Source organism: Anolis carolinensis, chromosome 2 (assembly GCF_035594765.1).
Source record: "Anolis carolinensis isolate JA03-04 chromosome 2, rAnoCar3.1.pri, whole genome shotgun sequence".
Classification (NCBI taxonomy): domain Eukaryota; kingdom Metazoa; phylum Chordata; class Lepidosauria; order Squamata; family Dactyloidae; genus Anolis; species Anolis carolinensis.
This window is the reverse complement of record NC_085842.1, coordinates 252,856,311-252,883,887: the sequence shown is the minus strand read 5'-3', so window position 1 is coordinate 252,883,887 and position 27,577 is coordinate 252,856,311. Positions and strand designations below refer to the sequence as shown.

Here is a 27,577-nt window from a genome sequence, read left to right as displayed (position 1 = left end):
GGGAACCACTTTTAAAACAACATGTTTTAACCACAAAAGACCTTAGATAATATATGCCAATTTATGCTACGGAGTTAAGACAAGATTACTTATATTGTAATATGCTAAATGATGTGCTTGCTCCAACAGTCTGGCTGAAAGGTGGGGCAGTTTAAAAAAAAACCCACTGATCATCATTGACCCAAGCGTTCAACCATTCTGATGTGACTGGCCGAATAGTTCTAAACCTGTTCTAAATCCCAAAGAAGGAACACGTGAAAGCACTTTCCCTCTTTATGGTGGTAACACTTGCAAGTCTAAAAGAAAAGTCAATGAAGACTGGTCAAAATACCATGACAATAATTTGAAGACAAGACAAATTGGAGGAATTGTTTCAGAGAAGAGAAAAATCTGGAAAGTGATAGAAAGGCGCGAGGTTCTGGAATGTAGTAGTGAAAGAGATGAAGGAATCTCATTCTGACTAATTGGACAGAACTTCAGACCCAGTTTGTAATTTTAAAGCGTTGAAATAACTTTCACATCACAAGCTATAATAAATAGAACAGGGTTTATGTTAGTGGAACTGTAGGTATCTGACACCACAGATACCTACAGTGCTGTGGGTATGTGGAAAACTTTAGTAAATAAATGCTGACCTGGTCTTCCTTGAGGAATTTCTCAACATCAACATACCCTGCCACATATTTATGCTTAATCACAAGCTCACACCATCGATGCCGAACCTGGAGCAAGAGAGAGAAAGAAAAAGAAATAAACACATTAAAATATTGGCAAAGGACATCAAATCCTTTTGATGAAAGTGTTCTCCATTGCACCTTCACATATTTCAACCTATTCCCCTTCTTTCAATTCTCAATAAAACACCAGTCTATCATTATGCTTAAATATTTCTTGTACATGGCTGTGCATTATGTCCCACCACTGGATACGAATTGAACATTCTCAAAAAATAAAACGTGGTTATACCATATCTAAAAACAATGGAAGTCTAAATAACTCTTCACCAATATTCTTGGAATAATGAATATCTAAAGACATCATGCTTGAAATCCTGTAGGGGAGTTATGAATACATTACCTGAAATTAAGGATTTGTAAGCCTGTGGTGTTTATAACCCCTATGTAGCCCTTAGTTTAGGGGGCACATAGGTTCATAAAAATCCCCCCATTTCAACTTGCATCAATCAGTTGTTTATTGAGCAATACAGGAATGGACACTAACAATCACAATGGTTGCTTCCCAGTAAGTGGGGACTGGTGAGCTTTGGCTGGCAGTGACTGTAGCTGAAAAACTAAGGTAGTTACACATTTGTAAGTGTCCAATAGGATTCCAGCCAATATCAACATTATCAATTAAATTAAGGTTTACTGTTTAATAATACAACTTAGAGTGCTGTATTTCATCCAATGGTATAGTCAATATCCTGTGTTTTACTAGAGGGCATCTGCTAGTCTAACAGAACATTCTTCTCCACCAACCTCCATGCTATTCTGAAGCTGTTTTCCAGTTGGCTTAGGGAAACTGCAATAGACACACCTTATTGAATCCTGGCCTACACAATTTACCAAGTTTTAAAATAAAATTAAGGAAATGTTGCTAAATATATCATACTGTGATAAAGAATTTTCTGTGCCCAGCAGATTACAGGGAACATTATGCCAATTGTTTTCACATATTCACAGAGACTGAAACTCAAGTGACAGCTTATACTCAGAAGATCTGGAAGGCTGGCCTTCGTATGAGTGGCATCCCACAAGCTTATAGAATATGATTAATAGAATAGGAATTGCCTTTTGGCCAGCAGCCATGGGTGATATGAAGGTACTTGATGACAGTATTGGTAAGCTGCTTTGAAAAATGTTTATACAAAATAGTACATATATTCTTTCTTATAAAAATACAATAGGCCCACATATTACACAAGGGATTTATTCTGGAACTCTTCATGTAATACCATCGTATGGAAACCTATTTTTACCTGAAATGAACTGTTGTGACTGCGCCTTCGGGGATTATGGTTGATGGGGATGGAATTCGAAGAGGAAGAAAAAACCCTCGTGATGAGGGTTCACTGGAGGAGTTGCGCAGGAAGCGACTTAGAGAGCTATATGGGGGATCTTCTGAGGAAGATTCAGATGGGGAGATGGATGCTGAGGAACAGGTGGTGGCTGGGGAAGCGGGCACTGAATGGGCACAGCCACCGGAGATGTCTGGGGATTTGGGGTCTATGGATACTTCTGAACCTGGGGTTTCTGCAGGAGCTGATCCCAATTGGGATGCTTGGAGAAGGGAGGATGGTTCTTTAAGTGTTCATGGGACTAAGTGTGGGCAGGATGATTGGGACTCCGACGAATTGCTAGGTACTCCAGATCCACGAGCTCTAGCTGTGTGGAGCTCAGACTCTGAGTAGATTTGGGACACCTGGTGTTTGGGTGTGAGTGTTTGGTCACCCAGGAGGAAGGGGAACAAAATGGGAATGTTTGGCCACTGCACTTTGCGTGTGGCAAGGTGTTGCTGAGGCGCCATTGGGATCTCTGTGTTTCCATGAAGACTGGACTTGGACTATGATTTGAATCTGCTGTTATCACCTAGCTTGGCTCTCGCTGTGTCTTATTGTGGACCTGTTTTGGATGACTGCACCCTCTTCAGACCTTGGATCGGAATTTGACCTTGCTACTGCCTTCGCCCTGTGATTGATGACTACTATCGGCTTTTGACTCCTGGCTTGCTCTTTGGACACCGCTGTTATCTCCTGACCTGACCTTGGAATCCCGGACGACGTCTTTTCACCATCCTTTTGGAGCCTTCGGCTTTATCCACATTGTGGAAGCAGTCTACTGCATTCTTAGTTTGTTTCCTGACCAATTTGGTGTTTTCTTTTGGGAACTGTTCCTTTGAAAACTACAGAGCCGGCTGGCAGGGCTTGGACTTAGAAAGTGCAGTTTGCACTAAGTTTGTTTAGCTTTGTTTTTACCTGCTTGTGTTGCTGAATTATATTTTTGTTTGAACTGCTCTTGAAGCACTGATAGTGAAGTGTTTCAAGGTTTTTTCTGTGTTAACATTACTTTTTGGCTTATCTGCTGAATAAACTCTATTTTTGTTCGCTAATTGGCGTCTGACTCTTGACATGAACGATATTTGGGACATCTGGCCAAAGCATACCATAAAATTGCTCTGGCAGATCTAGAAAATGCCAAGAGAGGTATAAGGTTTAGGTTTCTTTCAAAACTTCCAGTGGACGTTGGCCATAAAACTGCATTGGAGGTCCACAGAGAACACTTCTCTAGGCATTTCCTAAGTCTTCCCGAGTGATTCTATGGCCTTCAAAGCTCTTTTCATATAAATAATGTTGCTTTCAATGAGCTTGAATAGTAGACCTACTATTTAAAAAGCAGCATACATACACACAGAAACAAAATAAAGGAAAAAGCTTGTTCATTGAATAATGAAAGGGATTGGGGAAAATAGTACAAATAAATAAAAAATAGAACCATTACAATGTGTTACACAAGTTAAAATACACCAATAGAAGGAAAATACAACCTTCCTTCAGATAAAAACCTGCCTGAAAGGCTTGTCATGTCTACTGGCTTGCCACATTGAGGAGGAGTCTCTAGTGACTAGGACACAGAGCAATGGCTTCAAACTATTGGAAAGGAGATTCCACCCAAACATTAGGAAGCACTTCCTGACAGTAAGTAAGGCAGTGCAATACACTGTCTCAGAGTGTGATCGAGTCTCCTTCTTTGGAGATTTTGAAACAGGTTGGATGGATGGCTGTCTGTCACAGGTGCTTTGGTTGTGTATTCCTTGCACAACATAATGAGGTTGGATTGGAAGGTCCTTTGGGTCCCTTCCAACTCTAGTTCTAAGAAAGACAACAGAGAGGGGTCAGCCTAGATGCCCAAGATAGAGGGGCCTGGTCGCTCATCTCTGTACTAGGCATGCCTCACAATGCAGCAGGATCCCAAGAAAGAACCCCAGAGCCCAGGCAGGCTCATATCAAGGAAGGCATTCCTGCAAAAACGTGTTACAGACCCTGATACCAAGGCTGCCCACCTGTCATGGATAGTATGTCAGATGGCACTGTGCTGGGAGACTGATGAAGGCTAGACTTAGGCCCCTTCTACACCGCCCTATATCCCAGGATCTGATCACAAATGATCTGCTTTAAACTGGATTATGAGTCCCCACTGCCAGACAACCTTTTTTATTGTGTCAGAAATGACTTGAGAGCATACTGCAAGTCGCTTCTGGTGTGAGAGAATTGGCCGTCTACAGAGACATTGCCCAGGGGACACCCAGATGTGTTACCATCCTGCTGGGAGGCTTCTCTCATGTTTCTGCAAGCTAGAGCTGACAGACGGGCGCTTACCCATCTCGCGTATTCAAACCAGCAACCTTCAGATCAGCAATCTAATGTTCAGGTTAGCAGTTCAGGTGGCACAAGTGTTTAACCCATTTAACTCCTTGCTGGATAATCTGGGATAAACAGATAATCTGGGATCAGATCCCGGGATATAAGGACAGTGCTGAAGGAGCCTAAGGGCCCTTCTACACTACCATATCCAATCCAGATTATCTGCTTTGGAGTTAATTATATGGCAGTGCAGACTCATAATTCAGTTCAAAAGCAGATAATGTGGATTATCTACTTTGATCATATGGATTATATATGGCAGTGTAGAAGAGGCCTTAGTGTCTGAACAGGGCAGGAAGACTTTGTGAAATCCTAGCAGGGGCAGGTTACCTCTTGGACTCCAGGCAGCAATATCCCTTGGGCTAGTATTGTCTCAGGCCATGCCGGTTCAAAGCAAAGAAGTCAGAAAAGTGCTAACTGGTATCAGTCTCTAAAATCCAAATGCTGAGTGAAGAAACTTTTGCTAAGAAGAAGAAAGAGCCTTGCTTGGTCCTGTCAGAAGTCTAGAACAGCTTGTAGAGGGAAATCCCATGTGTAGAACAGTTCAAAGCCTTGATGAACTCTCAGAAAACACTGAGAACAGTTACAACATGTTTTTTTGGAAAGATAAGTCAAAGTTTTACTGCCATTTCCATCTGCTTAGCTACAACAAACCAGATCCACTTAACGGAGGAAAAAAACCACAAATTTCCCCTCAACTGATACAAAGAGAAAGAAGTCATTAATCTGTCATCCATTAAGATCACTTTAATATGTAACTATAAAAGGGAAAATTCTAAAAATTGATATCCTTGAAGGAAATGGACTGGCCAATTTGTATCATATTGTCCTTTCCTGCTCTTTCATAGGCATAAGCAAAATGTACAAAAGCTTGGAGGAAACGTGTATGCTTTTGTTTTCCAAAATTGGGAGGGCCGAGTCATTGCCACAGTTCTAAAAAAAACAAATCCACCCAAACCATCTATAACAAAGCTTATTGTTGCTTAAAGATAGAGCTTAGAAAAACTACTTTCAGAATGGTACTTCCCAGAATCCCCCACCAAAATATTCACTGGCTTAGGTCAGTCCCATTAGTAGTCACAAATACAACAGTCCCATTAACTCAACTGTTGAAAAATGAATCAACACTTTCATAAATCCCATTGATTCAGAGAGTCTTCTCTAGTCTACTAACAAGATCCTGGCCACTATCTATTCCAAGCTTGACTTCCAGCAACATTGAAGTAGGCCACAGCTCTTGTACATCTTGTACATCTTCCAGTTCTAAGTTAACAACTTGCAATCACATGTTTCAATTTGGTTGCTGCAGAGATCTATCAGTCAAAATAGGTATAATTTTTGAAAAATCTCAAGAATGGCTTACTGTTGAGCATTTTTCTGTCTAGAGAAGCATTACGGATATTAAGAGGAATGTGTCCGTGTGTGTATGTTTGACAAGATGAGAGTCTTCAGATCGATCAATATTGATCTTGAAAACACTTATCCTTTTGAGACTTCTTAATAGCACTCCTTTAAACACAAACTGAATTTGGTAAGAAAATGGTGTCTATCACTAGAATATGAAGGAAAAATATTAGGAAGCTTCATTATAGGTAATAGCAGAAATGTGCTGACAGGCAGACATTTTTTTTTCTTTTAACAGGTAAGAGCTGTTGCTGCTTGATCACGTTAGATCAATATAATATATTTTCAAAGGAGCTACATAAGTATAGTTGATCATTGTGAGTTACTTTTTTAAAATAGTGTCAGAAGCGACTTGAGAACATACTGCAAGTCGCTTCTGGTGTGAGAGAATTGGTTGTCTACAGAGATGTTGCCCAGGGGACGCCCATTCCCGCAAGCTAGAGATGACAGACGGGAGCTCACCCATCTCACGGATTCAAACTAGCAACCTTCAAGTCAGCAACCCAACCTTCAGGTCAGCAGTCCAGCTGGCCCAAAGATTTAACACATTGTGCCACCACAGCTCCAGAATGTGAGTTACTAATAGGAACTGTATCTTTTTAAAGGAAGAGTAGCTCTACAGATTTGGCTAGATTGACGCTGGATCTACATTGCCATATAATGCAATTTAACTGCACTGAAGTGAATTATATGAGTATACACTGCCACATAATCCAATGAAGTTAAACTACATTCGGAAACTGCATTATATGGCAGTATAGATGGGGGCCTGAATGGTAAGGTCTACAACAAATAGAAAACAATGGTGGTAACAGCAGCAGCAGCAACAACAATAAGAACAGAAGATTCTGGCTTTTATGTAGAAAATGACCAACAATACAATAGCAATAGATAAAATTACTATTGCTGCACAAGCAGATAATCATTTAGATTAAAATATTTCAACACAAATCACAAAATATATTATTGAACATAATAAGAGAAGTGATATTCACCATCGATCAACTAGGAACTTGAAAATCAATCCTATGCACATTTACTTCCAAATACACCTAATGGGCATATCAAGAAATATGTTTAATGCTGTTGTTATTTCCAACTATGATGAAATTAATACAAATCTATCATGAGGTTTTTGTGGCAATACTTATTCAGAGACTTTTGCCTTTGTCTCACTCCGGGACTGAGAGCATGTGATTTGCCAAAAGTCACCCAGTTGGTATTCTTGGTCTCCAAAATCAAATGCCTCTTCTACATTGCCACATACTCCAAATTATCAAAGCAGATAATCCATATTATCTGCTTTGAATTGGATGATATGAGTCTATACTGCCATATAATCCAGTTCAAAGCAGATAATCTGGATTTTATATGGCAGTGTAAATGGGGCCATAGTCTCACTCTCAAACCACTACACCATGCTAGGTTTGAGTAAATAAGAACTATCTACTCATGTGTAATAACAAGCAGGCAAATTGTAATTTGGAGATAGTACACAATATAAGCCATACTGCATGCATTCAACCCAATTGATCCTGGTTTTGCAATTCTGGGTCGGACAAAGTTAATGTATTCCACAGCTTGCTAGTTTAGGGAAAATGGTTTGATCGAATCCAAAAATTACCCACTAAGGCTAGTGTTTAAGGGAAGGATTCATTTTAGACACCATGCAAATAAACAAACAATATGGTTCAGAAAAATCTTACATATAAATGCAATCACTAATTTCTACTTGGATGGAATTCCATCAAAATCCGATGTTATTGGATATAGATTTATGTATTAGATGTATTTGTCTGGATTGAACATAAGAGTCCCTAGAGAAGAATTAAGCATTTTCGAATATTTCTTTCAGTGAAACAGGAAAAAGCAACACTTGTGTACAGCTTGATTACCGCTTCTCAATTATTCTGGCAAAAATGGCCAGTAATGTAAGCTTGAAAGGTTTCCAAATGTACACATAGCATCATAAATATAATAAGAAAATGGTTTACCTCGAAGGCTTGCAAACATGATCTAAAAGGCCACTAATTCAAAACATGTGCTTCACTGAAAACAAATACTGTGTCTTGGGTCTTTAAAACGGCGCCTAGCTTCAGGGAAAAGTGAGTAAGCATTGCTAATAGCTGGATTTAATTTGAAAGATGTTGGGAGACAACAACTCTCAAGTCTAAAGAATTCCAAATGACAAGAAGAATGCAAGGCCCTATAAAATATAAACTGAGAGGGTTTGTGATATAGAAAACTCTGCTCAATATGAATAAGGTACAGTTCTCAACCAACGGCTGGTTCACACATGTTGTTCTCAGCTAATTAGAGGGATTGTGTACTAAATGACTCCATTTTCATCAAAAACAGTCCCACTAGCATTTCCGTGATTGAAATGCCTAAAATATATTGCTGCTATCAAGGAAATTCACTAATAAACTTGAATGCATTTAAACTGCTTTTAGGAATTTTCAGGGAGCATTTTAATATGTTTCAAAATGGCTATAGCTTTGTATTGTTTTAATTGGTTTTTATTTGTTCTTCCCCTTGAGACCTCTCACGTGGAAGAAAGTGACACAGAAATACTTTGAATAAATGATATTTATTTCTTTGTTAAAGTACAACACACACACACACCTTGTATACATAGAGAAGCACATCCCAATACTCTGTGTGATATCTGAATCCGTAGATGATAGCAATAGTGGGTATCAAATCTGTGGCTATGGTGGTTGTACTGTACTATACTAGAAAAGATTATAGAAACAGCTCACATTAAACAAGCCAGAGAGATCTGGCAATGCTATTCAAATTGTTACTGATTTTACATTATGTATTGAGCTGGAATTGGTCTCATAGAACTCAGGAGAGCATACTAATACTACTACCACTACCACTACCACTACCACTACTACTACTACTAATAATAATAATAATAATAATAATAATTTTATTTGTTACCCACATCTCTCTGTGGCTCGAGGTGGGTTAAATGTAAAGGTAAAGGTTTTCTCATGACATTTAGTCTAGTCATGTCCAACTCTGGGGATTGGTGCTCATCTCCATTTCTAAACCAAAGAGCCGGCGTTGTCCGTAGATACCTCCAAGGTCATGTGCCCGGCATGACTACATGGAGCACCGTTATCTTTACGCTGGAGTGGTACCTATTGATCTACTCACATTTGTATGTTTTGGAACTGCTAGGTTGGCAGAAGCTGGAGCTAACAGCGGGAGCTCACCCCGTTCCCTGGATTCGAACCGCCGACCTTTCAGTCAGCAAGTTCAGCAGCTCAATGATTTAACCCACTGTACCACCAGGGCCTTCTTTCAAGGTGGGTTACAACATAATTTAAAAAACACAAACATTACAAAAATTAAACAAATATACTTATTTCTAAAAAAGATCTACATTAAAACTCCATTTCTATAAAATGCATATTAAAATACACAAAATGGACATGAGGACAAAGGACATGAGTTTAAAATTTATAGTTAAAAATTTTCTGGGTAGGCCTACTAGAAGAGATGTGTCTTTAGATAGTTTTAAAATTCTGGTAGGTGATCTAGCTGTCAGAGCTCTACTGGCAGGTCATTCCACAGTCTTGGGGTGGCAGATGAAAAGGTCCTGTGAGTGATGGCTGGAGCAGACGTCTTCCCGAAGGACCTCAGTGTGCGGGGCGGATTGTACAGGAGAAGGCGATTCTTTAAGTAACCTGGACCCAAACCATATAGAGGTTTAAAAGTCAAAGCCAACATCTTGTACTTTGCCTGGAAACTAATTGGCAGCCAGTGGAGTGACATTAGGATAGGTGTGATGTGCTCACTTCTAAATGTTCCTGTAACCAATCCAATTTCCAAAAACCCAGCCTAAATAAAAAATATTGATTGTGAACAGAAGGACACAAGGAAGAGGCCTTTAACAGTGGGTGCTTTTCTGCAGTAGTTTTTTTTAGCTCAGTAACATTTCCAGTAATCCTAAATCTGCTCTGGAAGGAACATTTAAATATATATAAAAGATAACAGCTACAATTTTGCATGGGTCAGGATAGTGTAGTAATTTTATATAGTTACATTACAATTAAGCTATTTACCCCCCCCCCCCCAAACTTAACATATTACCATTAAATCCCTCTCCCATACCCATTCATGCTATAGAGGATGGGGTGGGGGGAGTTAAACAATATGCAATAGGGAGGATTTTCTCAAGTTATCAGAACTGCAGGGATTTCTATTTCTGCTGCCACCAAAAATGTAGAGGATTCGAACCCGCTACTTCTGTCAAATGCTGCCACCAATGCTTTATTCAGTAGCTTCTTCTATATTGAGGTGTTTGAGAGAGATGTGACACTTTGTGTGAGAAGAAACAAGAAATGGTTGTTTATTTGTAGTTTCAATAGTAAATATGTGTGATGGTTTCATTAACATTGAACAGTATAGATGCTTAGTGGTTTCATTAAAGGCTTATGCTTTCACTACAAAGGATGTTCTTATTATCTTGGTTTCTGTGTACATATGTTCCTTCACCAAGGAAACACAAACAGGACAATTTACTTTTAAATCCACTCCTCCTGGGATTTAAACAGTAATGCTCTAGACCCTAGAGCTCCCAAATCTATGTCTAAGCCCTTTCCTTCTTAAAGGCTTTCCCTATTTTTCCTCAAAGGGGCTTTCTTCTCAAAACACAATTCCCAACTGACTGAACTCCAAAAACCAAATCCTAACTGCTCACTGACTGGATTCCAAGTCCTAACTGAAAAAGAATGTTCTGCCTCCCTGGCTCAACTGTCACTTTGGCTCCACCCATTTCTAGTTGCTAAGCAACTTCTCATTTGCATACAGCCAATCAGTTTGCACCTATGGCAATGGGTGCTTGACTGCTCCTCCCCCTTGCTTTGCTGAGCTATTGCAAGCCAGGTATACAAAATGGCCACTCATCAGCCCTGCGTACCAAAACAGCTATACACTAATCCTGCGAAGTGGGCCACTTACCAACCTTGTAAGATAGGCAAGATCCATTACACATGCCTGAAGAGAGCAGGAGGGAAGATTTCAGAAGTGTCTGGCTATGTTCCCTGTAACCAGATGTGAAGTAATCATGTCACCTACTAAGGTCCACCATGGTCTTTTGCAGATCTCAACAGCAAATGTGATCATTCTGTATCCGACTACAAGGACTTTGCAATGGAATTCTGATATCCTTCCATACATTCCTTGAGGCATGAATGGCTTTGAGAGTTGAGGAAGAAATTCAGGAGAAATCTTGGTTCAGATGGCTTCTTATTTTTAATTAAAAGCTACTACAGGGCACCTAATGGAGGTGGAGTATAAAGGCAGTGAACTTTACCTTCTATTAGGTCCCTGATGTAAATGAGGAAGTCCATGCCTACAATCTGCATTCGCAGTGAGTAGGATATAGATTCAGGAGATGGGTAAATTGTTAAAACTCCTCTACCCTAGATCCAGTCTTCTGAACTTATTTTGGAGGAGTGGGGAGAAGGCAAATGTAGCTGCTACATCTTTAAGATCACATGACAATTGAAAGTAGTACTTTCTTTCTAAACTGAAAACTTATAAGTACGTTCCCTTCTGGGTCAACACAACTCTGAGAAAACTGTGATAACACACATTTAATACACTACAGACAAATCAAAGTTAAATGAATGTTTTTGTTTGCTATGTATACACCAGATGACATATATTTCAGTTTTTGTGATTTTCAATACACTGAAAGGCACAGCTGTGTTTGCCCTGTTCCAAATATTTATATCACACATATCATTGTCCTTGCTTTCTCAGGGTCTTGATAATTCTCTGTTTTCCAGAGGGATATCCCTGTTACTCTGTGGCAGCAAAAAAGAACAAAGAACCTTTTGCTGACTTAAAAGCCAACACATTTTATGATGGCATAAGCTTTGCGGGCACAATCCAGTCCATTAAATGCCTTAAGCGTTAGCTCAGTTGGCACATTTATACACACATGCTTGTGTGAGGATGGAGTCTAAACAGAAAGGGAAAATTATAGGATTTCACTATAACACTAGAATTACTTGAAGGATCCTGCTTTTAAATTTTCATTATTTATTTACTTGTTTATTTATTTTAGCATTTGGAACATTTCCTGTAGCTTCTATCGCTTGAAATAAATTGGTAGGCTAGAAGGACATTGGGGCCAATCCGGGAAAGCTATATTCCTATACTCCATATATAGGAACAAACTAGTATAATTCCAATCTTATTATCCCTTCAGATAAAGAGGGATGACCAACCATAGCAGGTGTGAAGGCCAATTTTCTTCTCTGGGACTGAGGTATGGGGGAGGCAGTATAAACTGTCTAAAGCAGTGGTTCTCAACCTGTGGGCCCCCAGGTGTTTTTGGCCTACAACTCCCAGAAATCCCAGCCAGTTTACCAGCTGTTAGGATTTCTGGGAGTTGAAGGCCAAAGCATCTGGGGACCCACAGGTTGAGAACCACTGGTCTAAAGTATCACAAAGCAAACACTGAAAAAACAGGGACCTTGTCATACCATGGCACTTTAACCTGCTTCGGTAACCTTCAATGTATTCTTAGAATTTACAGTGTGCAGAATCCTGGCTATGCGAAATATACAACTCCCTTGTTGCAACAGGTCCACTAGCTGCCCGTTTGTTTCCAGGCACAATTCAAAGTGCTGGTCATACAGAGCAGATACAGGTCTCCCAAAGGACTATATTCTTTATGCTTTGAGCTCTTTAGGAAGGTCCTTATTTATTTATTTATTTATTTATTTATTTATTTACATCATTTATATTCCGCCCTTCTCACCCCGAAGGGGACTCGGGGCGGATCACATTACACATATTAGGCAAACATTCAATGCCTTTTTAACACAGGACAAAGACAAACAAACATAGCTCCGAGCGGGCCTCGAACTTATGACCTCCTGGTCAGTGACTCATTGCTCTCCCGTCTGCGCCACAGCCCCGGGCCTTCTCCATCCCATCAACATCATAACTATATTTGTGGGGAAGAAGACAAGGTCTTTTCTGTGGCTACTCCCAAACCCCGGACCTTCTTTTCTAGAGAGGTTAGACAAGTGCCCACTTCTTTTAATGAAATTAACTTAAGCGTACATAATATTAATATTTTTGAAGTACAGATAAAATTTTTACTTTTATAATTTCATTATTAAAATATGAATCCCCCTTTAAAACAGGAACATTATTTCCATCGAACATTTAACGTGCATATACTAATAATATTACCATATAATGATGTAGTACAATATAGTAATTTAATGCTTATATTGTGCTATGCTAATAATATATTGTATGTTCATTTGATTTGCAAGCCGCTCTGAGTCCCCTACGGGGTGAGAAGAACGGGATATAAATGTAGTAAATAATAACTAAATAAATAAATAAATATAGACAATATTTCATATTGGGGTGTTGTGTAGTTTCCGGGCTATATGGCTGTGTTCTATCAGTATTTTCTCCTGATGTTTCACCTGAATCTGTGACTGGCATCTTCATGATCCTCTGAAGATGCCAGTCATAGATGCAGGCAAAATGTGAGGAGAAAATGCTGCTAGAACATGGCCATACAGCCTGGGACCACATAACACTCTAGTGATTCTGGCCATGAAAGCCTTTGACAATACAATATTTCATGTTGTCTGTTTTTTTCTAGCAAGCAATCAATTTATAGCTTATGGATCATATAAGAGGTAGCTTATTACCTTTCCTGAACTCAGGTCAGTGCATCGATCCCCTATCTACATGACACAGGTGGCCGATAAGAGTTCTTGTAGATATTTCCCCAATCATTGACAACGATACGATACAAAGCACTCGGATATTTTGCTCTGCAATCCAATATGACCTTGGCCAAGTTAAGAAGGCTAAGAAACATAATTTTTCATACAGGAAGAAAACAGAGAGGGTGACAAGGACAATGTTTTCGGTAGCAAGAGTGGATTTCAAACAGTGTTTAGGTTTCTTCTAGGTAAGGCCCACTTAGGACAGCAGATTCATTTTTCCTGAAGGGCACAGGACTATTCTTGCACTGTAAGGACAAACAACTTGTGCCAAAAGAAAACCATTTGTGTTGCATTTGGCAATATGTTTATACTTTCAAATGCATCCAAAAAGATGAGGTGTGTTGAATGTTTGTACTCAAACACTGCTTGGTGTCAATCCGTAAAACAACGAGGCAGGGCAAACAACACAGTTCAACTTAAAAGCAATACACTTGGCTGGTTAACAGGGAGAGGTATTACTTTGTGGTAACATGTTCTTGTATGCCTGCCAGAGTATTCTTGGTTTGGGAAGTGGACAGAACTTCTCTTCCACACATAATTTCTTTTTCTAAAGAACCTGAGAGCTCTATGTGGTTTGCATTAACATAACTTCATTCTGGTCTGCTAAATAAAGTTTCACCATTTTGGCGGGCCACATACAATGGTTTTGTTGTATGAGAATGAGTACATACATGCTAATGGACATGATATATTAAGTTTGAGTTCTCACATTTTCTGCAAAAACACTTAAGACTTCCTCAGTCCATTCACTTCCTTTAAAAGTTCCATCAGTGATCCTGCCATGGTCTGCATATCATGAAACTGGACTCTATTAACAAAGTTGCTGAAGTTTAGTGAAGTATCTTTCCATTTTAAAATGTTAACTTGGGAACATATACAGGAAAGAAAAATATGTTAATTTAAGAGCACATTTTATGGATAGCACTGAGTAAGTAGAATTGTGCATGGATTCGTTTTGGGTGTTTGCATTCGGCTTCTTCGGAAGCCTGTGACAGCAAGAGCTCTGTCGCTATGGTTTTTTCGGTCAAATCAGACCACCTGGCTGCTGGTCGCAGCTAACTTCTGCTCTATACAGGATCACGTGGAGGGAAGAGAGGCTGCCGCATGCTCGCATGCTGTGAGCCCTGCCTGTTGGGCTAATCAGAACAGAAGAAAGCTGTGACGGGTCTTGCGCAAGCTGTGTCTATTTAATGGGGCAAGTTTCTCCCTTGCTCAGTTGTGTCCTGGCTCTAGAGAGAGATGCTTCAGTCCGATTGCCTTGCTGCTCACTCCAAGCTTTAGCTTTTGGCTTGACTTGACCTCTCTCTAGCATTGAATCTTTTTGATTTTCCTTTATTTTCTTGATTCTTTATTATATTGGGATTGGGAGTTTGAAAGTACGGGTGGGTGGGTGGTGTTTGGGGACTTGTGGGTGGGACCGGAAATAGGAGGTGCATGAAAACAGATCCACAGGTCCCCTGGAATCCGGATAGTAGAAATGGCTTGAGGTGCAGCTGAAATGCACACGCCTATGAGTAAGTGATTCACATGGAACAATTAGTGGATGGTTCTCCCAATGCTTCCAAATAATCTGAAGAAACTGCTGAACTCGAGATGAAAGATTCTCACTATTTTGGGGAAATGACACTGCCACAAAAATAATACATACTTTAAAATTTATGAATTATTCATGTGGATCTAATTAAGCACTGGAAACTATTTTTCACAACCTCAAACTCAAAGTTGGTGGAAATTATTCTCCTTACTGCTTTGGGTTATTTAGAAAATAATATGTAAGGCAAGCTACCTGCTTTAGTGAGACCTAATCCATGGAGTACTGCAGCTTGAGGTATGGTGAGAGAACATATTATGTGACAGATGTTTTCAACTACAAAACTAGGATTTTTCAATTTCCTCCACTGGGAAGCCCATCTGTTCCTCCCCCCATTACCACCACCTTCCATAATGTCAATGTACATCATGCACAGATTTTCACTTGTGACAGGTGGCCCCACTAGGTCAAGAAAGTAACCACTTGAGTCCTGTAGTGTTAACAGGGTTCTCAAATAGCCAAGACAATCTGCCTGATCACTCTTCTGGGAGCAAACGTTCAGGAACAAAAAGAGCTGCAGTGACATGGATCCCAAGCATACAATTTAGAGGAAAGTTTAGGAAAAAAATGAAGACCTATATAAATTTAGTCCCTCACTTTTTTTTGGGGGGGGGGGGACATAAATACTCTTTTTGTGCAAGGCCCAGCCATTTTGCACACAAATGTGGGTATCTTGAAACACTGCTTTTTGAGCAAAAGTGGGTGTTGTATACAAAGTGTTTTGGGTGCAAAAACAATCCACATGCATTTCTGAGTATAATAATTTCCTCAAACACTTTAAGATGTACAAACAATGAGTAGGAACTATATATCTCCTCCATAGTATTCCTGTCAGTTTCTTTTGTGTCAAGAAATCTATTTTTCAGGCTGGGAAATGAAACACATTCAAATACTTTTTCCACTGCTAACTGGAGATGGCTGTTAAATCCCCTCTATAAAACACTGAATTTATAGGACATTCATGTACTGGAGCAAATACCATTCTATAAGTCCCTACCTTCGCCAGCAAAACCTCCACCGAGGTTGACCAAAAAATCACACTATAGAACTTTGAGATTCCTAGAATCAAATTCACAAATAATCAAATCCATAAAGGTCAAACCTTCAAATGGGTAAAGCCACATGTACTTGCAACACACCAGATAGAGATGGTTGTAGGCAATGTAATTTGTGAAATCCTTTAAAATTTAAGCTGCTAGGAATGTTTCAATAGAGCTTTAACCATGCCTCAAGGCAGAGAAAATAGCTAAGAAAGATGTTAGAACCTCCCCATCAAAAACCTCTCTAACATTCTGATCCTAAGGGTAGCCTTGGGCAAATCATACTCTTTCAGCTTTAGTAGGGTGAGAGTAAAGCCTCTCTGAAGAAATTTTGCCAAAACAAATAAACTAAACAAAACCTTAGGATAGGGTTGCAGTAGGTCAGAACTGACATGAAGACACATACTAAGAAGCCATACAACAGGCTCTGAGCACATGGGTCACTGACCTATTGAACTGCAAAAGCCAAGATGAACCAAAGAAAATATCGCATTTCTAATTTGAAAATAAAGCATATAGGGGCCACGATACATACAAGACCTCTTTTTGACCCAACGAAATAGCTTTCCTAAAAAATTACTCAAAGTTACACTACAAAAACAACATCATCATCTATTCATCATGAAAAGGTTTCCCTTATACAACAGTGCAAAGGCTTGAGAAATTCAGTGTTCTGACTCTGGACAAAAACTGTCAGGATCTCAAAATAAGTTGCTTTTTCTAACGGAGTTTAAATTTCATTTCATGGGGTGTACAACTCTTTGTCCTCAATGTTCAAACGGCCAAAGAGGTAAGTGGGTATTGCCTCCAGACCGTCTTAACTGACAACAAAAATCCAACATCTTACCCAAATGTAGGCCTGTGACTATAACATCATCATTATTTCTTCTCCTGTATGGTTTTAACACTGTTATGTGATGAAGAAGCCAGCGGGGGTTTCAGAGCTTACATCATGTATTTTGTGTATTTGGCTGGCCAAGAAAAATATCACAGTTTTGTGGGATTGGGATGTGATTGTAAAATATTCCTAATACATCTAATCGGAATTATCTAGCAGTAAAGAGATTAGCTTTGAAATTGTTTTTCTATCCCATGAAAGAGGTTGGGCAGTCTTCAATTAAATGTTAAAGCACTCGCTACTAAAGTCACAAGTGCTTGAATTGTGTACGTAATAAGGCTTTTCCCTTAATTGCACAATTTAAATCAGGGGTCCCCAAACTTTTAAAACTGGGGGCCAGTTTACTGTCCCTCAGACCGTTGGAGGGCCAGACTATAGTTTTTTAAAAAACTATGAACAAATGTATATGCACACTGCACATATCTTATGAGCCTGCTTTTGGCTAATAAGATGATCAATGTCCGGTTCCATATTTGATCCCCCAGGCAGGAATCAGCCAGGCCTTGAAGCTGCAAGGCTTTTCAATATTAATCAAGGTGGTCAATTGAAACATTCACACTGGCCTTTAACAGAGAAGATTTTTTTTTATCCCCCCTGGACCTTCCACAGATATATAAACCTTCCTTGCCTAGTTTCCAACAGACCTCACTGCCTCAAAGAAATTTAGCAATGTGTTTCCTTTAGGAATACTACTGTATGACTACTATTACAACAACAGCAACAATAACAACAACAACAACAACAACAACAAATACTATTAATAGTATTTTAAATGTATGATAAAGCTCAACTCAGTATTTCTCTTTTTTCAGAGGCCCCTTCCGCACAGCCCTATATCCCAGAATATCAAGGCAGAAAATCACACATTATCTGAGTGTGGACTCAGATAACCCAGTTCAAAGCAAATATTGTGGGATTTTCTGCCTTGATATTTTGCGATATAGGGCTGTGTGGAAGGGCCTGTAATATGTGAAGAAAGGTGACTTAGGCCCCTTCCACACAGCTGTATAAAATCCCACATTATTTGCTTTGAACTGGGTTATATGCCAGTGTGGACCCAGATAACCCAGTTCAAAGCAGATATTGTGGATTATCTGCCTTGATATTGTGGGTCACATGGCTGTGTGGAAGGGCCCTTAGTGGCTAAATGCATTGCGCAATTATAGCAGAGTGATGTCACTTTACCTGCCTTGGTTCCATCGTATAGTTTGGTTTATAACCATTTCCCATGTTGATCACCTTTGCCTGGACACCTCCACTGTGTCAATATACTGCATTTCCTGGATTGACTTACTAGAAGCAGCTTTGTTTAGCCCAGTCTGGGAAAGACGCCTGTGGCTTTTGTGGCTTTCCCCCAAAAGTTTGATTTCATATTATTTTGTTTTATCCTATTTTCCCTTGCAGTTTTTTATATTAATTTTCAATTTTTAATTTCCTCATAATCTATTGCAGTGTGGGAGGAGAATTGTATAATTATGTTACACAACCAATTTTAAATTACTTCATAGCAATTTTTGACATGCTAAATGCCCCTAGTTGATTCCTGTTTGATATGGGTTGAAATTCTGTGTTATTCTTGAATTGGAAGGCTTTTAGTGATTGTTAAGAAAGGTTGTTGTGAGTTTTACAGCCTGTCTGGCTATGCTCCAGAAGCATTCTCCCCTGACATTTCGCCCACATCTATGGCAGGCATCCTCAGAGCCTCTGAGGATGCCTGCCATAGATGTGGGTGAAATGTCAGGACAGAATGCTTCTGGAGCATGGCCAGACAGCCCGGAAAACTCACAGCAGCCCAGTGATCCCAGCCATGAAAGCCTTCAAAAACAATGTTTGTCTTGATGACTGAAGCAGCGGGCGGGGGAGGGACTTTAGGGGCCCGCTCGCCGTTCTCCTTTTCCTCTCCGTTCTTCCTCGTCTTCCAAAGAGGCGGGCAGAGGAGGGCCCGCTCGCCGTTATCCTCCTATTCCTATTCCTCTCCTGCCTTCTCTTCCAAAGCGATGGCGGAGGCTGCTTTGGGAGAAGAGGAAGGAAGGCAAGGAAAAGGAGGAGAGCGAGCAGGTCCTAAAGTCCGTCCTCCGCTCGCCTGCTGCCAAGCCAGCAGAAGCAGCACCGCTTAAGAAGCAGCAGCAGCAGCAGCAGCCTTCCTCCTCTTGGCTGTTCCTCCCTCCCGCCCAGGGTAGGACGCGGGCCGGATAGATAGCCTCAGGGGGCCTCATGTGGCCCGCGGGCCTTAGTTTGGGGACCCCTGATTTAAACCATTGTGACTTTAGCAGTGAGTGATTCAACATTTCAATGCAGACTGCCCAACTTTTGCTTCAGTTTTTAAATCTCAATGCACGAATATAATTTAGCGAACTGATCTGTAAGTGTCTTGGATCTCAGCTTGAACTGTTGTTGTTGTTGTTGATGATGATGATGATGATGTTAATGATAATGATTAGCTAATGCTATATAGATTCATTCATTCATTCATTCATTTACAGCATTTTTATCCTACCCTTCGCACCCAAGGGGACTCAGGGCGGCTTACAAAGATCGGTAAAATTCAATGCCCAAAATACAGTCATTAAAAGCAAAACAATACTTATAGATGCACCTTCTGGACTAGAACTGTGTACTTGCATACAAACTCCACTTTCCAACTGCTAAGATCTGTTTTGCTTCATGTCACTATCTTACCAAAGGATAATGCATGGAAAATAAATCTCATATGATCACATGAATTGAAACATTGGTGTCTAGAATCCTAGTCCAACACTTAAACCACTACAACACACCTGCTCTCACGGGTGACTAATCACCATCATCACCAGTCAAGTAGAAAGGGGGATATCTTTTAAATAATGAATGGGAGGAATTTTAATCTAATTGTATCTAACCTATCTAAAGAACAACAGCTTTAAATTAATTTCTGCTAAATTTTTATATTGTTTATATTTATATGATAAGGTAAAGGTAAAGGTTTCCCCTGACATTAAGTCTAGTTGTGTCCGACTCTGGGGGTTGGTGCTCATCTCCATTTCTAAGCCTAAGAGCCGGCGTTGCCCATTGACACCTCCAAGGTCATGTGGCCGGCATGACTGCATGAAGCACTATTACCTTCCCCTCCAGAGCGGTACCTATTGATATACTCACATTTGCATGTTTTCGAACTGCTAGGTTGCCAGAAGCTGGGGCTAACAGCGGGCGCTCACTCCGCTCCCTGCATTCAAAGCTGTGACCTTTCGGTCCGCAAGTTCAGCAGCTTAGCGCTTTAACATGTTGTGCCACTGGGGGTACTTTATATGGTACTTTTTACTTATTTTGATTTTTAAAAATAATTTAAAAACAAGAACGATTGTCAAGCTGGTCAACATGAAAAGCAGCCCTTGGCCCCTTAGCAGTTCCCCACTTGTAGATTTGTTCCACGGTTACTGTTTTAATAACAATTGTGGTGTGCCTAAAACATTTTCTGTGTTAACTCAAAATTAAATCACAAATTGAAACTATGGATACATAGGAAGGTTCTCTTTTGTGTTCTGCTAATAGTAGCACTGCATGGGCAAGAAGTGTCTTTAAATGTTTGTTCTGTGTGGCATGCGGTACAATATTGATGGCTTGGAACAGAAATTGATGGGATGAAACCTATGTTACTGAAAATTCATATTCTATATTCCCTTTACTTTGATCGAACCACATACTGTTGCTATATGCATTCTCCTCTTAGTAATCATCTATTTGTATGAACAGCCTATAATTACTTCCATTATAGTTTCTACAGGTATTCTTTCCCCCTCCTAACTTGGAGATAAGTTACAAAAAAAAGCACAAGTCACAGCATTACAGGTAGATGTATTTTTCAGTAAAACAGACAGAAGACATCCACCAGGCGCATTTGCATTTGCCATATTCCTCAAAACATGAAGGTCTTATTTCTCTGCTAAAATCACCCATAGGCTGTTCAGCAGAACTTATCTGTATATACACCAGCCTGAACATTTATCGTAACAGTTGCACCAGGAGCAACATAAGTGCAACCATTTATTTAATGCTTGACAGCAATTTAAGGCAATTTAACCATTACCACTTAAGCATGTCTCCGAGATCTTTCTGTCTATGATGGCAAATACTGAGTACATACAAACTATGCTACGTAAAACGTAACTATTAAAAACTTTATTTCAATTTTACAGCCAGTAACCTTTTTCTCTGCAAATGAAAGCAATTGCTTTATAAAGGAATCCTATGTTTTTACACAGAAGTTCCTCAGTGTTCAACAGGGTATATTTACTCCCTGATAAGTGTGTATGTGTGTTAGTGTTGCACTCTTTATTGCAAGCACACAAAATGGGGGCGGTGGTGGTTATATAGTTTTAGTGTTATTAAAATCTTTGGACTGAATGTTAGTCTAGAATCCCTGAAATTGCTATCATTACAAGGTAAACCCTCTGCAAGGCACTTACTGTATATCTGGAGACATGGAAAGTTCCTTGTATAGACACAGACGACAGAATGTAAACGAACATTCCCTCTAGTAGCTGCAGAAATGCCCCTGGTAATGTTATCTTGGTTGTCCTTTTGAAAGGGTCTATCTAAGCCCTTGAGTTCACCTTGCAAGATAATGTTGAAGTAACATTTCTTCCAGAGATTGCAAATTTATTTCAAGGGCTGAAAGTATATACAGGTTCATTGGAATACGTTTGTTCTGATTTATTTAAGGGAGGAGCAGAAGTATTGGTGGAAAGTTGAAAAAAACACTTGCGGGTCTGGGTTCTTTGGCATGAAAGTGCCACAGAAGGGCATTGCTTTGATCTACCACCTCAGTTATTTCTCTCCCAGATATAGAAGTCCTGACATTTCTTTGGTATTCGTGTGTGATTAAGATATATTCTAAATATATCTTTGTTTCTATAAATAGCAAAGTGTGTTTCAGGGCTAATTAAAAATAAATCTGGCATTTGGAATGCCATATAAACAGCAAACAAAAAAAGCTGAAAGACACATGCAAGTACTGCAAGGGGTTGTTTCCTCATGAGATTGTTTCATCATGGTCGCAGACATTCAGGTGTCAATTTTTTTTCATGTCAGGAGTGACTTGAGTCACTTCTAGAGTGAGAAAATTGGTTGTCTACAAGGAAGTTGCCCAGGGGATGCCTGGATGTTTTAATGTTTTTACCATCCTTGTGGAAGACTTCTCTCATGTCCCCATATGGAGCTGGAGCTGACAGAGGGAGCTCATCCATGCTCTCCCCGGTTTGGATTCAAACCAGCAACCGTCAGGTCAACAACCCAACCTTCAAGTCATCAGTTTAACCCACTGTGCCACCGGGGGTTCCAGATGTTAATGAAAGTGCCACTGTCATTGTTTCTTAGAGATCCTTTGCCAATGTCACATAAGCACATATCCCGCTACTGCTACTATCCACTAGTTGTTTGGCACATTTAGTCCGACTGCTTAGCAAAAGATGTGGGAAATCTTACCCACAGCACTACTACCATTAGCATAGCCTTGTACCTCAATGGAACACATACGTTACCACCATGGAAAGGAAGTGTCATTATGTACCATTGCCACATTGTTGGAAAAATGAGGCCATTCTGAATCGCAGCATCTCTTTTTATCTGTTCTCTGTTTTCTCCAAAATCTCAGAAAATTCTACATAGTACAGTAACATGCACTGTTGCATGTTTACATTGCAAAATAACAATAATGACTAGCATTGCTCTCATCTTCAATTTGATCACAACCATATAAAATCTAATAGAAGGGACATCTCACACAGTACAGTAAAACAGCAAGTATTGACATCTTTCTTTATGTCAGGGAGGGTAGGCAGTACATCGCCATTATCTCAGAAATAAAATTCAAAACCACTTATAAAGTCCTTTACTTTTTTTATACTGTAACTATTAGGTGTTGAGCTTTTAGTGATCACATCCTTGATCCATAAAATCCTTGATCCACATCCGTGAAGATCACATCCTTGGATCCATAATTCTGTGTTTGACTTATTTGCCAAACCTTCATTAGTCCTGTCTACCAATTTCTCCAAACCTCTAGGAAACACAAGGAGAGATTACATCTTGCCTGACTTACTCAAAGGCTTCTGTAAAAGGGATCTGTGAGAGAATCTCTTAACAACAGTATGTTACGTGACTGCCAGGGCCCTTTTAGTCACCAGCTGAGGTTTTCATATTGCCCCATCCAAACTGTACACACAGGTTGAAAATCTGCTTGGGATCAGAAGTGTTCTGGGATTCATTTTTTTTTATTGATTGCTTGATTGATTTTGGAATGCTTCATTTGCACCTAAGTACATCTTGGAGATGTGGACAATTTTCAATTTTGGAGTATTCCCGATTTTGGAATTCTGGACAAAGGATGGTCAACTTGTACCCATGAGAGAAGCACCAAGAAAATGCATAACATATGGATGGAGTTCCAGGGCAGAATCATTAGGCTGATTCAGATGTCATATAAAACAATGCAACAGAGTTATGAGAATGAGCTTGCTTTCCCCAGGACTCGTATGCTTCCTTCCTCCAGTAGCTTCAGCTTGTTCAAATCAAGGCAATGGAACATCAATGGTTTATATTCCGAGCAGGAGCCTCATTCCTCAGTGGATCTTGACCCTAGACCACAAGCTGTTTTTGCAATGAAGTTGGGATTAACTGTGGATAGTGAAAACTCAAGATCATAGTTTATGAAAATGATTTATTTTCACTAACCACAGTCAAGATTAGCCACAGTTTAGAGTGCAGATGACAAAACCAATCAATCTAAAACAAGGTTCTAATGTCCTCCCGGCCACTACATGGGAAAACAATGTTTCAGAAGACAAACTGGGCTGATTACCTAAATGATCTACATAGCATAAATAACTATTATGAGCAAATAGATAAACTTGTTCAGAACCCCAGAAAGATGTTGCCAATCACTAAAAACATATAAACTCGTATTTACTAATGTGTTTATGACCAAGTATACGATTACCAAAGGAGAGTAAATAATACAATGGTCCAAGGCCCTTCCAGCCCCTTCTAGTATTAAAAATATTTCCTCACACTAAGACACTGTGCCCTTCAATGCCTCAGAAACATGCTTCTCCTATAGCACTATGTAACAAAATATGAAAATAAAATATGTTACTGGTTTGAAAGTGGTACTTCCTGTTTAATTGTGCGATATTTACTTTTAAAGTAGTTGTTGTACTCTAGAAACCTTGTTTTTGTGGCTGCCACAAACTATGTAGAATTGGTTGAGACTCTATGACAAGGTATGAACAAACCCAGGCCCTTTCTCAGGCCCTCCTCTCTCTCAATGGCCTATCAGCATGAGAATGCTGCGGCCCACATGGCCTCAGCACTAGCCCTGGGAAGAGCCTCTTCCTGGCCCGCTGCTTCTTGCTGGCACACTCTCCTTCTTCCTAGCCTCCACCCACGAAGATATTTTTTTTCGTGTCAGGAGCAATTTGAGTCGCTTCTGGAGTGAGAGAATTGGCTGTCTGCAAGGACGTTGCCCAGGGGACACCCAGGTGTTTTGATGTTTTTACCATCCTTATGGGACGCTTCTCTCATGTTCCCGCATGGAGCTGGAACTGATAGAGGGAGCTCATCCGCGCTCTCCCCGGGCGGGATTCGAACCTGGCAGCCTTCAGGTCAGCAACCCAACCTTCAAGTCAGGAGGCTTTAAACCACTATGCCACCGGAGGCCCCACCCCCGAAGATGAGGAGGGCTGCTCCTCCTCCACCTCCACTACCTTCCTCAAGGGCAAGTTCCCCCTTGGAAAGTCACTCCGGGAAGATGCACTGGCCCCAAGAAGGGGGCCTTCAGGAGGCGGCCCACACTGTTGCCCGAAGAACGAGCAGGAGAGAAAGGAAAGGGGAGAGCCCTGGGAAGTTGCTTGCTGAGATGAGGATTTGACATGCCCTGCAGGCTCTCCTTTCTTTCCCTCCTGCCCCTGCTCTTCTTTTTTCCAAGTGGGAACTTACCCTTGAGGAAGGCAGTGGCTGCAGAGAAGTAGGAGGAAGAGGAGGCGGAGAACTCCCTCCCGGCCTGCTCATCTCGCTCTGGCCCACCACTTTAAGAACCAACTGAAAACCTGGATATTTCGGCCAGCCTTTGGAGAGACAGCTATTGGATGACCAGCCTCATTATAATTCTATTCTGAATGTAAATAGGTTCCTTTCATCGGGGTATTTTAATCTAATGATTTTATCTTATATTGCTGCTCTAGTCCCCCCCCCCCCCCTTTGAAGTTGACTGAATTGCATTGGTGGTTGTTTGATATTATTACTGTTGTATAAACCTTTGTTTTAACTTCTATTTTATCATCTTCTTGTGTTTTAAACTGTGTATATTGTTAATGTATTTGCGCTGTCACTTGTAACATTGTGAGCCGCCCCGAGTCCCCATGGGGAGATGGTGGTGGGGTATAAATAAAGTTTTATTTATTATTATTATTATGTGACCCCCAAGTTAGAAAGTTTGCCCATGCCTGCTCTATGAGATATTCATTGATAAACTATAGCAAAATGTGCTGCAGGATATCTTGCAAAAAACAAAGTTTTGCAGTTTAATAAACCTTTTCCATGTTTTTATGATAAAACCAATTAGGAAAAGACATGTATAACTCAAGAACAAAAATGGTATTACATGGTGTAAATAATGGAAAGGGGAGTTTTGGCCCTTGTTTTGGTAAAAAAAAAAACACCCAACCAAATTCTGATAAAAGGAAGCAACCTTGCCATAATACCATCAACAAATATAGCACAGAATCAATGCAATCCAAGTAAATGCAATCAATAGTTTATCTCTACTGTCCTCAAGACAGATTAATAATTGTAACAGATTTTTTAAAAGACCCGAATACTCTTGAATCAAACACAATGCTGGTATTCCTCCTGATTTATTTGCTTAGTTGATGAACTCGCTGTGTTTGTAACTAAATTACCTCTGCATCCTGTTCCCGAAGGTGGTAGGTCTTCTGTAAGCACTCCAGTGTTTTTGAACATAAGGTCTTCTTTTCCAAGAGGCATTCCAGAAGTAAAACTAGCTGGTCTGAGGAAAGCTAAAAGAAAACAAATAACATGTGTGAGATTGAAATATACATCTATATCTAAATCTACTTTCTGCTGAAGTGTATAATTTGCTAGACTAACCTTCCCCAACTGTCTGCCTCCCAAATGTGCTAGGCTCCAACTTCCATGGCATGATGGGAATTGGAGTCCACCCAGAAGGGTTTGGGGTTGGGAAAATCTGCTATCCTCATCACAACCTGATTATTGAAAGCTGGACTAAACTGAGACTAATCAGAAACAACACAGATAATAATATCAAGTGTATGAAATATTGGGACATTATATTCCAGTTCATCGCTGTTAAAAATTTGTACACGACTGTACTCTAAAAGACTTCTTCCCATAAGCTAATGAAGACTAAATTATCATGGCTTCCTATTCTATATTTAGATAAGATCAAAGCCACATTTAGAGCTATAAAAAGTACTTAAGAATTTATGGGGCCCCATACTTTATGGAATACATATGCAGACTGACTCTATCTTGATAGAGATGGAAACAAAATAGCAGTTTCACGAAATCCCTTTTTGGTGGTCGAAGCAAATATGATTACAGAACTACTATGGAGATTTCTCATTATTATGTCTGTATCCCTGAAAAATGCTAACTGAGTGGTAGACACAAGCAGATTCCTAGTGCAAAATTATCTAAGTCCTTGTTCAAAAATGACACAGTAATGTAATATTTGATGTCTGCCTATGCTTATCTATATCTTCATTTGCACTTTTTATGGTATTAATCTATACATATTTATTCTGAGGCAAGTCCCACTTAAAGATAAAGTGTACAAAGTATTGTAACCTTACTGTATTGGTACACAACAACTACTAAAGTTCAATGACAAGTAATTTGTAGGTATTCAAAATAGAAGTTTGGTATTCCCCAGTAATCCTATTTATCACATCTGAAAAACAACTGCTGAAATTCTTACAGATCTTTCTGTGGGAGGATTTCTTCTATTGCTCCCAAGCTTGGGCTATTTTATTTTTGTATTGGGGTCAAATAGCTGGCAAAAAAGAATGCTGACTGATTGCATGGGAATACAGGCTGGCTGCATTAAGTACAGATACTCAGATTAACCGACCCACAGTCCTGCTTCAGCTGTAAACATAATGCCGTTTCACTGAATCACATTCCATTTATGAGTACAATCCCAGTTGGAACGCCCAACTGTTAAACCTGCTGAATATCCAAAACAAATCTAAACACAAGGTCCACTTCCCAGATTCTTGGCATACCCTTGTCTAGCTTTTGTTTTGTTTTCTGCACAATTAGCACCAAATTCACAGAAACTGAAATAGGAGGAGGTGGACAAGGGAAGCGGAGCATGCCATGGCGGAAACAGATGGACTGGAACACCCAGCATTTTTCAAGAAA

The 27,577-nt window shown here is 39.9% G+C and overlaps 1 protein-coding gene across 12 annotated transcripts in view; it reads right to left on the bottom strand.

Annotated features, from left to right (window-relative positions):
• Positions 1-27,577, bottom strand: part of aopep (aminopeptidase O (putative)) — a 275,804-nt gene that overhangs the window by 20,415 nt on the left and 227,812 nt on the right. For all 12 annotated transcript variants that reach the window (XM_062972069.1, XM_062972067.1, XM_062972068.1 and 9 more), the window contains 2 exons: positions 26,074-26,190; positions 636-722 (listed from right to left, as the gene is read on the bottom strand). In XM_062972069.1, the coding sequence (XP_062828139.1) occupies positions 636-722; positions 26,074-26,190 (204 nt within the window). The remainder of the gene's footprint in view (positions 1-635; positions 723-26,073; positions 26,191-27,577) is intronic.